The 22,289-nt window shown below is 43.4% G+C and overlaps 1 protein-coding gene across 1 annotated transcript; it reads left to right on the plus strand.

The window, feature by feature from the left end:
• Positions 1 to 17,236: 17,236 nt before the first annotated feature.
• LOC111596236 lies at positions 17,237 to 18,094 on the plus strand. The gene is made up of 2 exons (XM_023310354.2): positions 17,237 to 17,816; positions 17,872 to 18,094. The coding sequence occupies exons 1-2, from the start codon at positions 17,326 to 17,328 to the stop codon at positions 17,966 to 17,968; spliced, it is 588 nt and encodes a 195-aa protein (XP_023166122.1). The 5' UTR covers positions 17,237 to 17,325; the 3' UTR covers positions 17,969 to 18,094.
• Positions 18,095 to 22,289: the final 4,195 nt, after the last annotated feature.

The raw sequence follows: 22,289 nt of genomic DNA on the forward strand, positions 1-22,289 counted from the left end.
TGTGTAGATGTGTTCCATAGGTGTTTCTTTCCGTGTATGCAAAATTCGATTTTCACTAGTTGACAGCATTTATTTGCAAATTACTTGTGTTCGACCCGTACAGCACGACGTATGCGTGACATTCAACTCGCTTCTGCATGCAAACGAGTCTATTCTTAATGGCCTGCACGTCTTGTCGTTTATTTCGTGATTTTCGTACTTACCTCTTGCCAGATATAAATATCCATATTCCCCTTCCATTGGCAGGGTATTACATGTTGAGCGCTTGCATACAAATGTTTGCAAAATTTTCCCTCGATTCTAAAATCGACTATTTCGAAATTGTAATCGACTGCAGCTCGATCGGAATAATGAACAATTTAAAACGGAAATCTTGTTGGCCAAAAAACGGCATCTGAAACTTCCTTTAATTTTGACTAAATCGGCAACTGACAAATTCCCTCCCGAAGCTAATGTATTATTCATACAACTATAGTCGAAGGTAACAATCTGAATAAGACTAAAGCTTGAGCTGACGCCAACTGTGGCATGCTGCAAGATGCAAGCAGGAAGCAGCTAGTGTATCAATAAGCCAGATGCCAAGCATTGCAAGTTACAAGTCATTCCCATGTGTCTCGCTTATGCTTCAATGTCCAAGACACACCCACACACACACACAAAAAACGCTCGATTAGAAGTTTTAGTCGAACAATGTTGCTCAGCGGCAAACTTTGGCAAATTCTATGCATTCCTGATTAATGTGCACAGCAGAAATGCAAACATTTGCGCCAAGTTGTCAACTTTTGGCAGTCTCCCCGGACAATTGCATCCTTCGGCTGATCAGCGAATGTGTGTGAGTAGATTTTGTAGAAATCTCCCGCAGCTCTTGGTGACATGAAGTTCATGCTGTAACTGCATTAAATTCATTTCTGGTCAGTTTATGGAGTCTTGTAGCACTTGACGCATAATTTAATTACTTCGTTATGATTGAAAAATAAAGCTAAGCGAGCATGCGTCGCTTAGAGTCAAAAGCTGAACTTTGCCTAATCGCATTTGTGTCTAATTTTATGTTTAATTTAACAAACATTTACGCTGCGGGTCGGCGGCTAGATAAGCAGGCGAGGCCGCCTTCATCTTTCACTCGCTCATCCTCTAATAGTTTCAATTAGCAAATTTAATGAGTGCGGCTTGTTGAGCGTAAAGGACAAAGTTTCTAGCTGCGCTTTTTTGTTTCTTTTTTTTTTGTTTTTAAAGCACCAAGGCAGAGAGGGGCGCTTGAGTTAGGCGTGAATTTTTACACAATAAATATTGGTTGAAAGTTTTGGCGAGCGTGTGGCATGTAGCGAGCCAAATTTGCCTCAGTTTAACAGCTTGCCGGAGTGCCGAAAACGTGGGAACTTACTGATGAAACGGCTATTAAAACTTTCTATGCAGGTCAAAACGAAAGCTGGCCGATAACACAGCCTAAGCAAATAACTTGGCTTTGGCAAGCAACACTTATCTAAGAATAAACATAAAAACGTATAAAAAATAGTATTTTCCGTGCATTTGAAAAGTTTTCAACGAAAACAAAAGAAATATGCAAAACGTTTTTCAAAATTTCAGAAAATTCAGAAATTATATGACATAGACCCATCTGTGGCTATATTTCAGCTTATGCAAGAGACTTCTGCTAGTCGTTCAATCTGATATCAGTTGAATGCGTGTATTGGCTTGTATGTATGTGTAGGGCTTTTCCATTTGGCCATTATGTGTGATGGACGGGCTGGGACTTAGTGAGTAGTCCGTGAACATCAAAACAAGCCACGAGTGAAGTCTGGTTTAGCCTTAAAGCCAATTTTTCAAATTAAAATGTCGCTGCCAAAGGCTGTGTGTGGATTGAACGTGTTCGCTTTACGTGAGGCTGTCCAAGTCTAAAGCGAACGCGTGTTCATTGCTGCTCGGTGATGAAATATGTGCCAGCCCGCGAGGCATTTCTCGCATGTGTATAAATTGTGGCAAGCACAAAAACTCTGTCAAATTTGCGGCAACTTTTCGCCTTAGTTATTGTGGCGAGCATTAAAAAAGAATGAAATTATAAAACTAATTTGGAGCAATGTCACTTTGTTGCTAACACCAGCAGACAAAACTTTTGCAAACGCAACGCAACAGCAAATTTCCGGATAAGGTCTGATCCAAGTTTCCATGTGGATTTGTGACAGGCTTTGCCTGGGCCTCCGCCTTTGCGTTGCCTTTGCCTTTACCTAAAAGGTGGACAGCAGCTTCAACGAACGCGCTCGTAAAAACACATTTAATGTGTTTTTGATGACATGTCAAGATGGCCAGCTAGTCAGTCCACAACCCGTATCTACCATTACCTTCTTCATCTCTATGGCTCGCATCCGCCGTAGTAACGAGGGAATGGTCCTTGATGCTAGTGCTTGGCTGCCAGGACGACAGCCGGACACCAGATAGCTTAAGCACAGCAATAGGACCTAAATTTAAGCAACGCTTGGCTGTTTTTACAGTTAAAACTACTTTTTTGTATACACGCTCAAGCTGCTAAAGGAGTATATTGGCTTAGTTTTCTGGGCTATCTATGAACACTCGCGAGACAGTGTTAAGGTTGGTTCGATGAGCTTTCAGTTTGATCACAGCTGAGCTCCTTTAGAGATTAATTGATCCATCAACTGTTGAGTTCGATTTGCCTGAGAACCTTTGACGTGTATCATGCAGCTGGTTGCGCTTGACTGCAGCATTGTTGCTAGACTTTTTTGGCTCATTGTGTGCCGAGCAACTGGCAATAGCTTCCTTAGTGTTAACAATGCTTGTTTGTTTGCGGCCAACAATAGGCCCACTGGCTGACACATCAACGCGGAAGTGCGTGCATAACATGTCATAGCACTTACGAGTCTAGTTTATGGTCCTCTGTTTTTGTGCTGCGGTTGGTCGGGGCCCAGTCCCCATTGGTTAGGTTAGGGTTTTCTGAATCGGAAAATATAATCGTAGGCTGCTGACTGACTGGCTGCAAAAATGTGAAAAATTCAAATCTCGAAAGGTCTTTTAAGTGCAGATTGGCTACGTGGTCTGAAATTTTAATGAGTGCCTCGCTCGCTCATCCGTTACGCTGCAAAGAGGCACTGCCATTGCCCAAGCACTTAGGCCCATGCACGTATCCATATGTGTGTGCGGGGCCCGCTGTGGGTGTCGGCGATAAAGTTCGTTAGAATGCTAAATAGGTATGGCTCCTTTTTTGACACTTTACGCAGACACGCACTTAAGTTAGGTAGCACATGCTGCCAGGCTTTAAAGATGTAAGGATGTAAACTATGCCACACATTCGCGTGCAAGCGGCAGGCTCGATTAAAGGAAAGTTGAGCTTTATCTTTGCGCTCACTGCTAATGCCCACCTGAAGTTGGGCGGCTGTGAAGGTTGATTGTCAAAAAAACTAAGGCAAAGTTTTGTCAACCGGAAATTAATTGTCCTGACCGCAATTTCCAATGTCATTAAAGACAAGTCAGCAAACTTCAAAGCCGCAAAAGTAGAAGTGGAAGAAGCAAAAAACCCTAACAAAAGAAATAACTAAAACAGAACAGGGCACACAAGAAATGCCTTAAAGAAGCAGCCAAAGAACAAGCACAATCACAAGAGTTATAAGTTTTAGCTGCTTTTGAGGCAACAGCAGCGAGCCAGAGTCAAGGCAAGCTAAATTTTGACAAGTAGATAAGCGCCTAAAGAACTTTCGCTGTGGATGTCGTCGTCAACGGCGACAACAAAATGTGCTGCTAAGTCTATTAACTCAAAAATGCACAAGAGCTAAACATAAAGTAGCTGGCCAGCTGAGCAGACGTGAGGAGGAGACTCGGAAGAAGAAGAAGCCGACGCTCCGCCAGCAGCAACAAGATAAAATAGAAGAGACCGAAACATGTAAATGACTGCACACAGCCAATGTGCCCTGCGTCCCTACGCCCCTGCGCAAAGTCCGGCCAAGGAGCGGGCGACTACGAGGCGCTTTAGAACAAAAGGTATTTGGAAGGACATTGTGGCAGAATCGGACGGCTGCGACTATGACGATGACGATGGCGATGGCGATGGCGATGGTGAGGACGATGAAAGCGAGACAGTCAAGCCAGAGCGCCGGCAACGCTGCAAACATGCCGAGCTGGCATTTACACAGCCGGGTAATAAAACCCAAAAGCTATGCAAACATTATTATGCTCGGTTCGGTCCCAGAGCTAACCAGAGTTGTCCAGTTGGGAGCACGCTTGGGGTCCGGGTGGGTTGGTTATGAAGAGTTTATAAGACGGCCACGTGGACGTCGAGTCGTTGACCGCATCTGGATTTGAAACCTGGAACGATGTGTAGCCCTGTGCATAGAATGACTCCTAATGCCAATGGCTTTGCCGTGGTCATTTTAATGGGAACTATTCAGGTTTAGGCTCCAAGGGCACACCCGTCGCCTTGGCAGGCAGTCCGTCTGTTTTCTTAAAGCCTTGCCAATTCGAATCGAGCAATAGTTGGGAGCCCTTGCAGACGAGGTCGCTCGGCTGTTTCTTACTTTTCCGAATCGTTTGGCCTGCAATCATGCAATTTTAGTGCCAAATCAGTTGAAACAATATTTTTTATTTCCGTTTTCCGCTTTCCGCTTGCGGCTTGCGCTATTTTTTACAGCTTGTTGGTTTCAATTGTGTAAGCAAACGTATAGCATATCTATTTTCGCTATCTACTTGCGGTGCCGACAGGTAAAAGACGTTCGACGACATAGTGCTGGGCTTTGATCGCGTATCTTGCCGTTCGCTCTGCCTCGGCTTCTCCCTCCCATGCCCACACAGACTAAGTTTACTTATTACCTAGCTTGGCAAAGGCACTTGAATGGATTACTGTGTCCTTTACCATTTTACCATCTTACCATTCGATTGCGGAAGCCGCGCACACACAGACAACTGCAGACATAAGTCAGACCCAAATGCACAAAATAAACAAAAAGAAGTCGGAGCAGAGGACATTGCGTGCCACGTTTCGAGCATCGAAAGCAAAATTGTATTAAATGTGAAAGGAAGAAGCAGCAAACAGGCTTGATACATAGTCTACGGTCTCTGTTTTCTCTCTCTCCACTTTCCCAATGTGTAAAATTGACACTGACTCGAGTCGACTGTATACAGCATAGATTGCCCGAATATTTTGACCTACTTTCAGAAATTTGGCTTTCAACTGTCGCAATTCAATGAAAACAAAGACCGCACAGCGACCGTCTGCCCGACTGACATATATTTTCTTGCAGCTTGTGCACTTCCAAGATCAATCTTTTAATGAAACTCTGCACTTTATCAAGCCCTGGCTCTTAAAGCGAAAACTCTTTAATAAATATGCCCACAATCGGGGAGCTCTGCACCTAAGTGCGTTGTCCATCAAAGCTCGAACTGGGGAGACCATAAACTAAACATAAATAGGTACAAACAGGTGCAACAGACCGTGACTGCACCGATAAAATAATGAGAGGAACAGCGTTTGCCCCTTGTGGCACCAAGTTGTGAGCGCTGCATATGAGCGAATGAAGGATGTCTCTCAGCGACACTGCATAGAATCTGTATACGAAAATAGAATCTGCAATTGTGAAAGGGTCAGCGGAATACTCTACAATAATGATATTCAAATCAATTTAAAAACTTTACAAATTCGCTCAGAAGGCAGACTTGGTCAGCCCTGGGATTGATTAGTGAGATTTCCTAGTACAAGCTGCCCTAGGTATTTCCAAATGCTGTCCATGCGTGTCAGTTATGGCGTGCGTGCGTGAGTTAGGTTGTCAAACTCCTCGTCGTCCTTGTCGTCCTGTCATAATGGAGAGATGAAAAAATTTCATTATTTGTATAAGTCATAATCCCCTGACCTCAGTCGTCATCAGGTATCCATCAATAAGCATATCACGTTTTTGTTATAAATTTATTTTATATATATTTTCGCTGAGCGAACGCCAAAAACTTGAACGGCTCGTACGTATCCCCTGGCTGTGTATGTTCTGCTGCGTTCGCAGCAAAGGTGTGCTGAGGTGCGTGTGTGTGTTGTGTGTGTGTATCTGATGTGTCATTCATTCTGCTGAGTCTGATACGGAATGTAGAAGGAAAGAAGTTTCGCATAGCCTTACGCTTGTTTTTCTTTCCTTTTGACAGAATTCCTATGTAGCACATTCGCGCTGCTGGCCCGTAAACTGCCACGAGGCTGGGCGAAGGAAAAAATGAATATTGTAAAGTTGAGCAAGTCTGAAAGTCAAGTGAAAAGTTTAAAATGAATTAGCTTGATTGCTTTCATTCATCGAGCAACTAGTGGCCTGGGTGAGCGCGTGCGTCTCTCGTCTCCGATTCAGGAACGTCAAGACACCGAGAATTTTGTGAAAATTGAAGCAAAAAAAGGACTATGTGATATTTGTATTAGCTCTCGTGTAAGCTACGAATATATGTACGTGCATCACTCAAACTGCAATTACGGATTTTGAAGTAGACTTGCGAAACTTGAGGTTGCAGCTGCCTCGGCAATGGGTTAAGCGTAAACCAAGGGCGCATAAAATGACGCTCGACCACCCCATGCAGCCGCCTATCCACACGCGTGCCGTACTCAACTGCCACCGCCGAGCTGCGGTGAACTAGGTAGACAGCAGTAGTAGTTAAGGATGTTGCAGTCGATTGTGATCGACGAGCAAATAGCCTCTACTCAAGTCGGGCGAGTCATTAGGAAACATTAGGAAAACTCTCAGGTTATATGCAACTCATAATTAGACCATGATATCTTAATGAGTCGAATGACTCTTGGTATAGTTAATGGAGTTGCATTTAGGCGCTGCACAAGTTAAGTCGCAGCTTCGCATTTGCACGAGTTGGGGGACAAGCAACTGTGTAAAAGGTGTAGCATACATTTGAGCGTTCACACACACACACAACTACTTGTATACTTGTGCACTTTCTATTCATATTTTTACCATACAAGACGAGCTTTGTGTGGGTAATGACATTTTTGCTGCACGCTTTTTAAAGACGGCACTAAAGTCATGTAATGAGTGCTGCCGGGATATCAGGACTAAACTTTTTGCGTGCAAAGCGAGCATGTTCGTGGAGTAGGAATAGAAACAAAACATTTCCTGTTTACATTCTCAATATTACACTGTTGCAATTTATGGTGCGCCTTGCCTCTATTTATATACAATATTTACACATTTGACCAACAGCAAACAAACAACACACAGAAATAGTGAAGCTGCCAGCCATGATATATGCTCTGTATATACACGAAAATCTTTATAGTTATATTTCTATATATATGTAACCAAATATATGTATATGCTCTCATACTCTAGCTGCATTTGTGAATATTTGAAGAGTTTGGCGTGTTGAGAGCTTGCCTGCAGGACATCACTCGCCATTCAGAGTGAGTGAAGAGCGAGAGATGAGAACGAAACGGGGCCTGGTCACTCTGTGGGATGCCATTGAGCGGAAGAATGCAATAACATCGAGCAACAATACGAAATACATTTTAAAAGATGTGTCTATGGATAAACCATATATACAGCGAGTTGTGTACGTTGTTGTATGTATATATTATGTATACGCAATGTAACACCGCGCGCAGTAGGATGGTTTGCGCCCTCTAATGGACCGCTTAATTTCCTCCATTCACGCTCAGTCCCAAGTTGCTTTGTTTAAATTTTTCTACACCATTCAAATATTTTTCATGCCCTTTTGTTCTGTTTGAATTCCACAATTTGCACGCTGTACAAATATGTAATGAATTTCTCCGCTGTCGGTGCACATAAAAGAAGTGGACAGAGCAGCAGCAGCAGACTGCAGCACAATAAGAAAGAAGCTAGGAGCAGCGAGCACCAATGGGCGAAGCACAAACACAAAGCTCAGCTGCACTCTGCGTTTTTGTTCTGCGCTCACAAAGAGCGGCTAATTAATGTCATTGTTTTTGGACAGCGCAACGTTTGATGCATTATTAAAAATGCATTTGGGCGGGCCAGACAAAGAAAAGTGGACCGGACCGGCGTCCACTTGCGAAATTGAACACATACTCTGCATACTATATAGAGGCGACTACCTTGACTTAGAAGGGAAGACAGAAACCCTTCTGTGGACGAGTGTGTGTGTGTGTGTGTGTGTGAGGCATTTGTGTTTCTTTGCTTTTACTTTCTTAAGCAAATAGGCCCAGACCCGCATACAAAGGATGTTTGCATACCAATTTCTATTGATTGTTTTTGTTTGTGTTGAATACGTGGAAACATCCTCGCCTCGCCTCGCTTCCAGTCTCTAGTCCCTAGTCTCTAGTCCCCGACTCTAACAATGCAGCAAAGTATGCTAGGAATTTCCATTAAATTTGCCTCTTTTGCTAAACAAAAGACAAAGTTTCAATAAAACTCGTCAAACGCCATCCGAACTGTTAATGCGTAAGCGTAAGACACTTGCCTTCAATGCTCCCACGAGTGGGTGGATGATTACATATGTAAATAGGCAAATGTTATGACGTCTGAATGCATCTCTGAATTGTAATAATTTCTGGGCAGACTTAGGGACTTGAGTCTAATTGAATCAGTTGAGTGGCGAAAGCCTTTGCCAGCTTAGAGGACGTACCTAAACTTTTAATAACTTGCACAGCAGACCAGGCCAATTATTAGTGCCCTCTGCTACCCCGTTCGCAGTAATTTTTCTTTCTTCTCTGGGCACGCAACAAATTCATTTAGCGCTGGCGCCTTGTGTCTTCTGGCATTGTCTTCAACTCGTCGCTTGACTGCTGGTAATTATAATAAATAACAACTGTGTCCTGTTTACTTCATCATAATTAACATAATGGGACTTGAAGTACAAAGATGTTGACAGTAAACAAGAAAAATATGACAAGATTTTCATGTTGCCAACACCGTTTTACGACGCTCCAGGAGGCCAGCAACGAGGACGCCGACGACGACGACGAGGACGACTTCGCTCTTTGGCTGGGGCAACTGCAACTTTAGCTCCAGCTCCAGTTCCAGCCTCCTCTTTCACCCTTTCTCATTGCGCCATTTAGCCGTTTTTCCCTGTCACTAAATGTTTGTATTGTCATTGTCTCTTGGCTGCGGCGACCATGTTTAAACATGTGAATCTGTCCGGCTGAGCCCTTCGAAAATGGCTAAGCGGTGTACATTGGTTACGTGGGGCGGAAGACCTCAGAAACATGAATCGTATGATCCAGATACAGACCGTCTGTCCGTCTGTCCGTCTGTCTGCACTATTGCACTATCGATAACAGGCATCGATAATATTGCCATGGCATCAATAGAAATCTGAAGAAGACAGAAAGAAAACGGCTGTCCTTGCTCAATGGATTCAGTTTTGACAAAGGATGTTTTATGTAAGGTCTAGCCATAAGACTAAGATAATATATATATAATATATATACAGATAATGCAGTTTGCCATTCAGAGTAATTCCAATTCGGATATTTTCGCGTTAACCACTTTTACTTGTTAGCCGCTGCTGTTGCTGTCGCAGTTGTCCTTAACACTCGTATTACGGCTGTGTGGCGGGTCTGCTATTGTAGTCTGCGTAATGCACTCAAATTAATGCGACTTCATTAACACTGTTTACCCGTAAAATGTGCCATCGTGAAAGAAAAGCAGCGCGACGGCTTGCAAACATGCAAATGGGACTCGCAACAGCAGCAGCAGCACCAGCAGCAGCAGCAAAAATTATTCTACTTTAATATGTAAATACATGAAATTTTTGTATGTCGTGTATTTGAAATTTTGTCGAGTGTCGAGGCAAAAGAGCAGTAACGAACGCATCCAAATAACCGCAAAGCACTTTAAAATAATTTAGCCTCCTACTTCACGGCTGCTCTTCTATTTTGTTCTGCTCCGCTCGGCTTTGCTCAGTCCTGATATCCCTTCAGGATTCAGGACGACGTTGACGTTGATGCTGATGTTGATGTCTCGAGTCTCGACAAGGCGAGGCGACTTTAATATGCGACATTTCGGTTCGCAAAAACTGGAGACGGGACCCACCTCTATACTCATCATACAGCAACCATCTGCTGCTCTCCGTTCTCTGGCAATTTGGTTGGGAGAACGACGAACTCCCTTGGGAGTCATTTTGCCTTTTGTACTTTGTGGTTTTCGTTCTGCGATGTGCAAATGTCGCGCAGCCTCTTCGTGTTACTGGCTTTAAGGCGTCGTTGTTGTTGTTCTTTTATTAAAATGCGTGTTGCTAGCTCTGAATATTTTACAAGCTTGCCGATGTCCAAATAACTATGTACATATGTAAATGCGTACATAATTGTTCGACTCTTAAGTCGCAAAATGCTCCTAGTATTGTCAAATCTTACAGTCGGCGACTGCTCACTGGATAGGCTAATCAAACTTAAACCATTTCCGGGCAAACTTTATGCATGTCTTGGGCCTGCGCCTGAGTCGCATCGGGAGGAAAAAGAAATACACACAAATTGTTTCTATGTAATCAAACACATGCGAGCACTTCGAATGCTTTATTGTGCATGCATGACACACACACACAGACACACACACAGACACACACACACAGACACACACATTATGTGGTATATACACTCTTGTTTCAAGATGAGTTAGAAATATTCGTGCTTGGTTTGTTTTATGGCGCCATAAATGCCTGTTTCATTGCAAAGTCGCACATTTATTCCGTTTTCGGCGTTTGCGGTTACAGTTTGCAGCAGGCGCGACCGCACTCCTGCGCGGCCAAAATTAAAGTTTAAGCATATTGCTTTAAAGCTTCATATGCAGGAAATCGAATAACTTGGCTTTATGTTCAATACGAATCGTATAGCAAGGTTTATGGCTGCGAGTTTTCATCGCAGATGCGAAGACAAGCAGCAGCAGCAGCAGCAGCAGCAAGCAGCAGGAAGAGTAGTCAACGCCTTGTGATAATAAACGCAAATGACTGCTACGGGAATATTTTGGGTAGGGAAGTAAACGTTTGCTCCTGCCTCTGCCCTTGCCCCCACCTCTGCCCCTGCCATGGCTGCAGGCAGTGCGTCGCAGTGGGAGTAGCTGGAAGTGGGACCGCAGCGTCCGACCCCAGGCCAAATATGTACGTTTATATGAAATCCCACTCGTGCTGTGCATGTACACACATAGTGCTATTTGTAGAAACGTATTTTCAGCGCGGAGAGAAATTATTTTAAAATTACACAACAAAAAAGTTAAAGCTCATTACGCATGCCAGCGTTTTGGGAGTATGGAAATATGGACGGAATATGGCGGCCTCGTCATTTGCAATCGCAAAACAGAAAAACTGAGAAACAGAGAAACTGAGACTCTGAGAAGCCTAGAAGCTGAAACTTGAGGAAGCAGCCAGTAGGAAGCAGGAAAGCAAGCAAAAGGACAAGTAAAGCAAAATGGGCATTGCTCTAAGGCGTTGTCAGCGTCGTAGACAACGATGCGGTAGCCAGTTGTCAAAGGCGTTGCCTTATAATGAGCTGGAAACATGTGGCCTAGGTGGGGCCGAGACACTAACAGGAATCAGGACTAAGGACCAGTACCATGGCACTTCATGTAAGATGCTCGTTGATGTCTGTGCATGGTTTATGCATTAGCCTCTCGGCAAAGTAAACCTCAATCAAGCACGAAGTCAGAAGTGTGGCACAGCCAGAAGAAGCCAAATCCAAAGCCAAAGCCAAAGCGAAAGCCAAAGGAGACACAGCAGCCACTGCCAACGGCTGTTTCATCCCTTTGGCCTGACGAGCGCCATTAACGTCTTCAACTTTCTGTTAGTGAATATTTCAATTATTAATGCCGCCCACGCAGTAGTAGCGTGCCCCCTTTCATCCCCGCCCCGCACCCTCCCCTCTCGCCACACGCCCTTCAATTGCTTGTACAGCAACACATAAAAATGTAAAGCAGAATTGTCTACTTGCCCTGGGTAAGCGCCTACCCACCATTACCTACAATCTTTAAGCTGATGACACCTGGCCAGGGACAAGGGCAGGGCGCGGGACGAACTCTTTGTTCCTACGTGTGTTGAGAGCACATTGTGCATTTTTCATAGTATGCCTGCAATAGTAAGTGGGGTATTGTATGTAGTCCGGGTAGTCGCTCACCGAGTATGTGAAAGTCGCTCTGAACAGAAACTCCAGAGTAAGGAAATATGAAAAACTCTCTAAGCACAAAGTTCAGACAACTATAAATAGTCATGCCTCTTCGATGTCTTTTACGTCCTGCGCATTGATACTTGACGCAGTCTGCTAGATCTGTCTGAGAGTCCTTGGGTAAAGCAAGCCGAACAAGTGCCCATGCCGTCGAAATACTTGATTAGGACGCTCAGCGAATTCATTTACATTGCTCCTCAGGTTAATTTTGACAAATGGCTTCGATCTCTCTAATGTATTACGGTAATTTAGCAGAATTAATGCCCTAATTAATCAGGAAACGTCCGTTTTGGCCCCGTTTAGACGAGCTCCGCCTGCACCTCTGGCTGGGCCTGGGCCTGGGCCTGCTTTAAAAGTAGTCCTCGCGGAGTCGTTTTCTCAACCTCCTCGATGGCAAATAGGTATTGTCGGCTGTCTGTATAGAAATCAGTTGCACAGGCGTCGGTCTACGGGCAAGGGATTCTATTTAATCGAAAGTTTGCTTCAGAGAAATCACAGTCGCTGAGAAGTGCTTAGGCTTTTCTCACATGGAAGTCAGGGATTAGATGGTAATGCACTTAATGAATATTCAATTATAATTGAAATCAAATGGAAGGGAAAATATACATGCACATGCCCCATTTTTAGCGGATGGTTCAGTTCGCAATCGTAAAATGAAAATTCATTCATTCAGATGGGCCGACGATACGAGCATAACCATTTGATTGTCTAATTATGTCGTTAATAACACAGTCATAAGTGCCAGGGTGGGTCTAATGCCGGTCTTAAAAACTCAATTGGCAACACAAAAATATTTAGCAATTTCCGGGTGCTACGCAGAAACGTTTAGGCCACGCTGATAAATTCACTTGAAAATAATTTAATTTCGTTCTTACTCGATGCTAACGAACAACAATACCGACGAGAGGCAAGGGCATTGCTTCTGCTGGTGGTGTAGCTGCTGCTACTGCCTTCCGAGCCACATTATTTTCCACTTTGCCTATCAAGTTTTCACGAGGCACTCTGCGCCAAAATGAAAATGGGCATAAATGTTCCTTAGCATTGACAAAATGCCTTGGCATCAACATGAAGCCATATCGATATCCTTGATCTAAATTGTGCACAACCGCAAGCGATCAATAAAAACAAATATATACTTGAACAAGTTTATTTCGCTGGCATTCGGGCACAGGCAGGCGCTGGCCTAGACTGAAAGGCAACGCGATTTGATGCTTAACACTCAGCCAGCAGCCTGAGCCGAAAAAGTTTCGTGTAAATATGTGTTTATTATCGAATGGAAACTCTACTGTGAAATTAACAAGTTTTAAAAGTAATTTTAATAAACAATTGTGTAAATAATTGTCGTAGTCTCTGCCTCTCTGACTCTGCTTCTGCATCTGCTTAAATTTTCGACTACATAGCAAGTTTTTTAGCTGGAAATGCACATTTGGCGGGATTTTCTCTGTGGCAAGTCATGTCAGAGCATTTTGTGCACAGTTTGCATATTCTTTTAATTTCGCTATTAAATATTTAATGAGCTGCGCCAGTGCGAGGAGCGAAGGGGCGAAGGGACAAAGTCGGCACAATTTGGGCGCTTCTTTTTCTTCTCGTTGGCGGCTTCACTGCGACACACTCATTACGCAAAAGTTCGTGAATAATTATGGTGAGTGTGAGTGGGAAAGTTGCAGTTGCTGTAGCAGTAGCAGCGGCAGCGGCAGGGCGGGTGGGGTGGTCAGTGGTCCCATGAGTGGCGCCAGAGGACTGAGAGACTGCAAGTCTAATTGCGTGCTTGCTGAAGTAAGCTACCATGACCTGCTAGCCATGCCTTGTTACTTCTTCCTAGTGACTGCTCAGCACGGGCACACTCGGCTGCTCCGAGCTGCATCCGACAACGAATCTTGATTGCCTTGTTGCCTGTGCAAAGACCTGGCCTTAGCGTCGTGCCAACAATGATGAAAATGTAGAAGACACTACGGTTCCATTGAAATTTTATACTTGTGTCTTCCTTGTGCTCATGCCCTCATCATACCTAACTACCTACACAATGGCCTGTCGCCCGCTCCACACCACATTGCGTGCTGGATGATACCAATGTCCTTGCTGCTCTGTATTTGTATGCGTATGCGGGACGAGTATAGGCCAAGTACAGGGCAACAGCAACAATGGCACAACTTGAACTTTCGAAGCACGTTAAGTCACATGCATGATTCAGCTTCACACTTGCACACCTGTCGCATTAACTGTCACCCAAATAGCGCTCAGTCAACTATATACTGATTACAATTTTACCTGTGCTCTGACCATTTACAGTATAGATTTAAGGTGCAAGGCCAGCTTTGAGTTTGTTCTTTATTAAGTGTTATTAGTCAACAGTTTATGTTCGAAAGAATTCTCAGATCATTTCGAGCACTTGCTGTGGTACAGATGTTGCCTTAAACTCAGTGCTGAAAGAAATTCGTTGGAGTTCCATGTCGCACCTTTATTTTTGGGCACTCCATTGCAGTGCGGTTGGCGCTCGGCAATGTGCAATGGTCTCGAAAATTGAATGTCAATTTTCGACTCATTTCACGGAACACTTGAATTAGTTTGCTGAAAATCGCGTAGCCAGAAGGCTGAACCTGCGGTTGGCGGCTTGTTTGTACACTTTTCGCGTTGCTTATTCGTAAAACTTGTGCTTAATGGCGTCGACGACAAGTCGTAGCACAGGACTGCCTTGCCACTGCGACGATAATCCACACAAAACTGACCCCACTTAATATCTTGGCAGTTCCATGAATAGTAAAGATAGACTGAATGTGAAGAACCATTATATATATATATATATATTTGTACTGTTTGTTCAGTCTGACTGACTGTCTTACAGATTCGAGATTGAAAGTTCCAGCCTTTTGGCTGGTTACGAAGGCCGGGTCTAACCCTACGTTTACCTCACTTCCTTCCAATTCTCTGAAACATTTGAAACAACATTGTGGTAAGTTGTTTTCCTCCTAGTAACAATATCTCAGGCAATGCAAAGGCTTGATCGGAAATCATAGTCGAGTTTTCAATGTTCCAGCTCAAATTTCCAAATATCCTTGGATAAACCTTCGAATAGTGTGAACTCTGTTATCCTGCTCGTGTTTGGCAGGGTACTGCAAGCATGTCAATTGCTGCACAGTTAGGGTCTTCGTTTCATTGCTTCGAGTGGTCATCGTATGTTGCAATTTGTGAATCGTTCAAGTTGTTACTGTTTTTGTGGTCGATTTTCCATTAAATCGAGTCACTCCGGGCTCTTGAGTTGGCTCTGCGGTCATGTCATGGACGGCCATGCACTTCACATACAGGAAGGAGCTTGTAATGGCCTTGCTCTTGTGGTATTCGACCAAATAAACTTTTGGATTGTAAGTTGCAGTTACACTTGAGTGTGTATTTTAATTATAGCCAAGAACATGTTGGCTATAAAAATGCAATGTTGTTTTTAATCCCATAAAGCGCATAAAAGTGCTTCGATAAAAATGTCTGCGTTCGTATATTCAAAGTGTGTAGATGTCGACCCGAATCAAGTTGCTAGTAGAGTAGGGCAACTGCTCAAAAGTAGGCTATAAAAGACGAAATCTCCATACAAGGGCTTCCCATATGCAATATGTACAGCTTCTTCTTTATCATTTACATAAATTTGCATAATTTAAGAAACTAAGAATTTCTCAATTTCTTCTTTCTTCTTAATATGCCAACAATTTGTAAGCCTTCGCTCGAGCACACCTGAGCAGAACACGTTTCGGCTTTCCTCTTGTAAACATTTTCGTATAGGTATGAAATGAGGTTTTAATGTCTCGTTATATTTTCATTATGGCTACTGTCTGTTGACAATGTTGTTGTTGTTGTTATTGTTGTTGTCATCTCTCGACATTAGCATTGCCCACAGCAACAACTTGGGCGCCCTACGATCCGAAGGCGAGTGGTGAATGCTTTCGACTAACATGTAAAATCCATTTATTTCGACATAAAGCGAAAAAAAACCTATTTTTGATACATTCCATTCTTCTGCCCACTCGCACACAAAGACTGAATCAAGGTACGAAGTCACTTCCTTCGTTCTAAAAAAAATATATTTATGCTGCTCCGAGATGCTCAGAAGATTGCTCGACGGGTATATACCGCGCATCAAATGTATTTTATTTATTTATGGCGAAGGCATTCGATTCAAGCGCAAAACTTACTTTTTGCTCATCAGAATATCACACTTATCGCTGTGAAATTTTAACTATTTTACAGGTTCTTATATGTTATTTAATTTAATTTTTTATCTTAGCATTGTATTGATCGAGAATCTTATCAGTGCCAGCCAGAGCCGAGAAATATAACTCTGAGAACTTTGCAACATTTGCTAATGCTATTCATCTTGTGGGATTGCAAGAGTAGTATTTACATTGCCGGAATTGTGATGATCCATGCTTGTGGCGGGTGTATCGCTGTTACATCATGCTGTTTCTGCTTGGCTTGTATTTTGATAATTAATTATATTGCTTTTGTTCCATTTGTGCAGCTTCCATTGCAGCACATCTCCTGCAGATGTGCGTGAGTGGACACAGCGCTACATGTGTGTGTGTGTGTGTGTGCCGTATTTCAAAAGCACTGACTGACTCTGGCTCGCCATGCACCGTACACTTGTACATACTTACACCAACTAGAAGTAATTGCAACTGCTATTGTTCATTTGCAATGCAATAATGCGGTCTCGCAGGCATAGGCGCAAGGCACAAGGCACAAGGCGCACGGCGCACGTCGCAAGGCGCACAACAACAACGATAACAATAACAATACCAATAATAAAAGCATAAGAACAGTTGGATGTGTCTGCATGAATGCCGCTCGGTTGTGTCGGTGTCATTTGCAATAACATGCACAGCAAGCGTTTATTGTATTTGACATTGTTTCAAAAGTTAAGTTGCCTGTGGCCACAGCAGCCTGCAACTTGTTGTGTCTGTCCAGTTACAGATGTGTGTATTTATTTTTATCTGAGTGCAAGTTAAATAATTGCAACAATCGACCAGCTGTCTATGCACCACTGCGCTTCAGCGACTGTTTCATAGGTCAGAAATAATTTTGAATATTTGAGAAGGCTTTGTCCGCCCTTTTCCAGTTAATCTAGCGAGCGTCGCATTTAAGTCAGATTCAACAAAAAATTCAATTAAAACAAATGAAAAATTGTTTGAATATTTAGGAACAAGCTAAATTAAAAGTATTTAAATTGTTTTTGTTTTACTATGGCTATATCAAACGCTATTAGAAACCAGAAGAAACAAATAATTTGTCCAGCCCCGAAAACTATGAACTCTAAGGTGCGGCGACAGCCCCAGTGCGACCTGAAGCAGAACTCCCCAGGGTCAACCAAAGGCCCATTACGTGTGTGGCGTAAAACAATTGTGGTGACCAAGCCAAAAGTAAAGCCTCGTGTTCCACGGCTGTTCCGTGCTGATCGAAATACTGGCCTGCCGCTGGATTACGAGCGGACTGTGTCGAGGATCATGAGATACGTCAATCCGCAGCACTCGCAGAGCCCCAGTCCGGAAAAGATTCTGGAGGATCATATTACGCGGCAACTGGTTGAGATTTTCGAATTGTGTAACTGCAACAACAATTTTCCTTGCCTCCTAGCGAAACATAGACTCTCGAAATCGTACGCATGTGGGCCGAAGAGCCCGAAGAATTGTGTCTACACGGACAATATGAAGCTGTCGGAGTTTCACTGTGCCTGGTTAGACCTTATGCCTTGCGCTTAGTGCTTAGCTTACATAACTACTCTCTTTCAGCAAACGTGGTCCAGCAGCAAGGCCTGAGCTACAAGCATCCCGCCCCACATACAAAAGCAAATTCAACTACAACACCCTAAGGATTCACACCAAGTAGCAATTGGATGAAGGTGGACAGATGCCGCCGACTATGTCTACGTTTATAAACACTTTCTAGAGATTATTGAAATTCATGCCATGGATTTTCTATTCTGCTATAAATGTCCGAACATATGTATATATATATTCATATATATGTACATATTTGGATATATGTATCTACAAATAAATACATGTACACATATGTATATGTATATATGTCCACATATTCAAGTGCAAGTCCAACAAATGTGATAGTTGAAGATGATGATAAATGTTGTAGTTTGACAACGAATCGCTCAACGTTATGCATAAATCTATACATTTAAAAGATACGAAGTGGCATTTAAACAACCGTCAAGAGATCCCGACTAGGGAAAACTGGCGATACATAACTCACGGTCTCTTCGATGTTTGCATAGCGAATCTAATGGCCACCTCTTAGAACAAAATACACATGATGGATAGGAAGACGAAGGGAAAGGGTTAAACCGATTTGGCTGTTTATCTTGGTCAAGAATATTCATCGGGTTTTCCGCCATTTATTTTAAAATAAAAAATACCCCATTTAAGTTGTAGCCCCTAGTTGGTTTGGCTTATGGTGAAGTGAAGATGATTTGCCATTATATTTGTTGTTAGGTCCACGTTGGTCAGCTTTAATGAGCTTGATATTATGCCAAAACATTTAGGGTACGTCGCCCTCTCCGTTCGCTGGGGCTGCGACCCCAACCGTGCGCCAGCTAAAAAGCCAGCTGCGACGAATTGATGTCAATGATTGTGACAAGTGCACTTGCTCTGCTTTGGTGTAGTCAGAGAAGAGGAGTGGGAGAGGCAGAAAGATGGATGCCAGAGGTGGATGGGGCAGGGGTCGCAATGGGCGGGACGGGCCACTTGAGCTGAGTTGACAGGCAGAGCCAAAGAGCGCGCATTTAACATTGTCTGAACGAGTGCCATTGTAGAGCGTACTTGAGCGATTCCGCAATGCCAATATATCTGCCACTAACTACGCTGCAGAGATCGGCTCTCGATCTGGATTGGGCGTGTTGGCTGGCTGTGCGTGTGCCAACTCGGTTAAGCATCAGACAAATATGCCAAGTGCCGCCAGGCAACATTTTCTGTTCACTAATTTGAATAGCGACCCCGCCAGCCTTTCAACTGGAAACTCGTCCCTTTTCGAATGATTTCCTGCATACACATTTGATGCGAATTTTACGCTGTCCCAAGCACTGCAGCCGCAAATTAATCGCCCGAATCAGGAGTGCCTGCAATTACCATCGACAAGGATGGCAAGGTAAATATTAAAGTGGCTAATCATAAGAGTGCTTGGCGTTGGCTCTAGCCAGTTGGAAACTGTTGGACGCCGAACTGGCTCTTAGTAAAACGCGGCTTAATATTTATAGCTTTTTCCAGCGTGCCTACTTCCATTTCTTTTCTATGGTTTTTCCCAACTGATAGCACTTATAAATATTTACAAGAACGTTGATGTTCTTCAAGATAGTAAAAAACAGTGGCCCCAACAGGGAGTGTCCGGCTGGCTATTGGCTTCGTCTTAATCATAATCTGCTCTGCAGTGCACGCCTAACCATCATGAGATCAGATTAGCTTCTATAAACAAACGTTTTGCTGTGTTTGTGACGAAATTCTCATTGAAAATCAAGCTCAACTAAAACGGTTCACTGAATCAATTTTTACACTTCAAAGTGAGAAGCAAATGTTTTTGCTACTGTTTGAGGTCTTCTAGATTCTAGCTTAAAGACCCTGCCACACCTGTTTCTATCTGTAACATTTGCAGAAAAACAGTCTACCCTGAATACTAATTTTCATTTAGAGTATAGCTATTAGCTGCATTTGCTTATCTAATTTGTCTATTTAGATTAATGTAGACTTACTTTTTATGCAGCTATAAAATATGTTTAGATTTTGAATAATATAAACAGCTTTACAATAGTTTGGTAATCCTTTCAATCCTTTGGTAATCGAAGCTCCTAACTAGTGTTCCACATGCCTCGATGTTGATTATTATCTAAAAGGGAAATACTTATATTTGACACTTCAGATGATTTCAGATTTCTGGTAGCTATCATTTGACTTGTTTACTGTAGACTTCTGTTTACATCTTGAGTACGGGGAGGCAGCTGCGGCAGTCGTTTGACTACCACTTGAGCTGGTGTCAGTTTTTTGGTTGACACCACGGGTCGGGCGCTCTTCCCTTGTTTTTGGTACCAGTTAAATAAACAAAACAATACTGAGACATCGCAGCAGCTAAGCGGTAATCGCATCAGTTCTATCATCAGAATTCAGTTTCAGCTTTCCTCGTCGTGGTCAGCATTGTCCTGCTGCCAGCAAAAGCTGATCCATGCCCATGCTCCAGGGCAGTTCGCCGTGGTTTGTCGGTTGCCGTCGATGCTGTTTTTGACGTGCGACAATATTGAGATATCGTCTCAAGTGTAAATTGTTATCGACACTTTGCGAAGCGTGCGTTTTAGACATTCCCCTGCAGCAGTATCATCAACGTCAATGGCAATGGCACACAAGTCGCCGCCCCGCCCCCCGCCCTCGCCCCATCTCCTCTCCTTCTCCCATTCTACTTCTCTGTTGGGGATGTTGATTGTTTGCTCGAACATTTGTTTAGTTTGTGCATTTGATCGAAAACTGCCTTAGCACTTCTTAGCCAACATTTTTCGCTCTCACGTTGTTTGCATTTTAAAACAACTTATACTAAAAGATTAAAGTTCAAAGTTCAAATGCCTATTTGAGCTTATATTTATAAATAACTACAATTATATTAACTGAAGCGAACAAATATAGAACCAGAAACAAGTCAGTCAATGCTAAAGAAAAGGTTTGATTGTGCTATTGTGGCAGTAATCGAAGTTGTTCGCATTGCGGCCTTTACCAAAAGACCTACATATTCAATTGTTTATAAACTGTGAAGGTCGTTAGTTAGTCAAAGCGTGGTCAAAGCCGCGTAAACCTTACCGAGCCAGTGAACTGTGTAGTTTAACTTCGGTTTTTGGGGCTTCGTGACACGGGACAGGACAGGGCAGGGCAGGACGGGACAGGACAGGACAGGATAAGTCGGCAAGGCATCAAGACTGTGGCGTTCATTTGGTTCGTTGTGCCTTATTCATTAGCTGGTTTCCGTTTCCGCTTCATTCAATTCTCTTGATGCCTTCACTGCGACTGACTTAATGCCATTGACGTGGCCCTTGCCGTTGCTTTGCCGAATGCTATGCCACGTTGTCTATACTGATTCCCTCCGCACCTTGTTTACGTTTTTCCAGCGAACACCACCGTTTCGCAGGAACTCCCTTGAAATGGCCCACTACTCCACTACTTCACTACTCCTCGCCTTCCGGCCAACCCGATTCACTCTATTTGGCAATTCATTTTCAATTTATCTTGCCTAATATCGACATGCTTTTAGGTTTCGTCCTTTCCTTTGCCTACTTGCTCGTAACTGACTTAACTGGCTGACGGAATGAACGGACTGTAACTGGATTTCCGAAGAGTGTTCTATGCTCTGGCTTTACTTCAGGCTGGGTCTATGTCGGCCATTGACTTACGCATACATATGTACATTTGTTTGCTGTGTCTTCTCGGCAGCAAAGCTGATACCTTGCTGCCTAGCTTATCGACTTCTCGCGTATTGGCTTACCATTAATAAATAAAATTTTAAATTGAAGAAAACACATATTGTTGACTTGTACCACCAAATTTGAAAGCCCTTTATTGCCTGTAAAGTCTATGTGTTTGTGTGGGCTGTGTGTAGGTTTCACGTTTTAATAACAGTCGCAGCTCGGTTCCGCAATGGAGCTGCAGACAAGCTTAGCTCGTTTTCATTTATTTTAATAAAGTTAAAAGCCACCCGAAACATCAACGGCTCCAACAATCTGTACCTGTGCCTGTACTTCTACCTATACCATGCTTGACACTGTGCCAAGCTCCGTCGTCGTCGTCGTCATCGTTGAAGGTAGTAAAATTTAAAATTTAAACGAGTTCTTTGTAATATTTATTGTAAAAGCTCACCCTTTTTTGGTCCTCCGTTGGAGCTGGCAAATATACCGACATGTATGAAACAAAAGCGGGGCTAATGGGAGAACAGGTCAGGACGCATTCATTAACAAGGAAAGCGCTTGCTCGACTACCAGTCTGCCCGTCTGACCGTCCGTCTGTCCGCCTGTCCGCCTGTCGGTCAGAAAGTCAGACAGCTCGTTTTTCAGCTGTGCATATTTTCACTTGCTCCTGAATCACACAATAACTGGCCCACCCAATTGACGAACCGCCAGCACACTCTGGCAAGCACAAAGTGCTTATAGTTTTCTGGCAACGGAAATTCG

The sequence above is a fragment of the Drosophila hydei genome, unplaced genomic scaffold, assembly GCF_003285905.1.
Source record: "Drosophila hydei strain 15085-1641.00,03,60 unplaced genomic scaffold, DhydRS2 tig00000172-arrow-pilon, whole genome shotgun sequence".
In the NCBI taxonomy this organism is placed as follows: domain Eukaryota; kingdom Metazoa; phylum Arthropoda; class Insecta; order Diptera; family Drosophilidae; genus Drosophila; species Drosophila hydei.

What these genes read in the sequence shown, in the direction of transcription:
- LOC111596236 (XM_023310354.2), top strand. Translation starts at nt 17,326, where the DNA reads ATGGCTATATCAAACGCTATTAGAAACCAGAAGAAACAAATAATTTGT. An exon ending in TCGGAGTTTCACTGTGCCTG is followed by an intron (nt 17,817 to 17,871) that starts GTTAGACCTTAT and finishes ACTCTCTTTCAG; the next exon opens with CAAACGTGGTCCAGCAGCAA.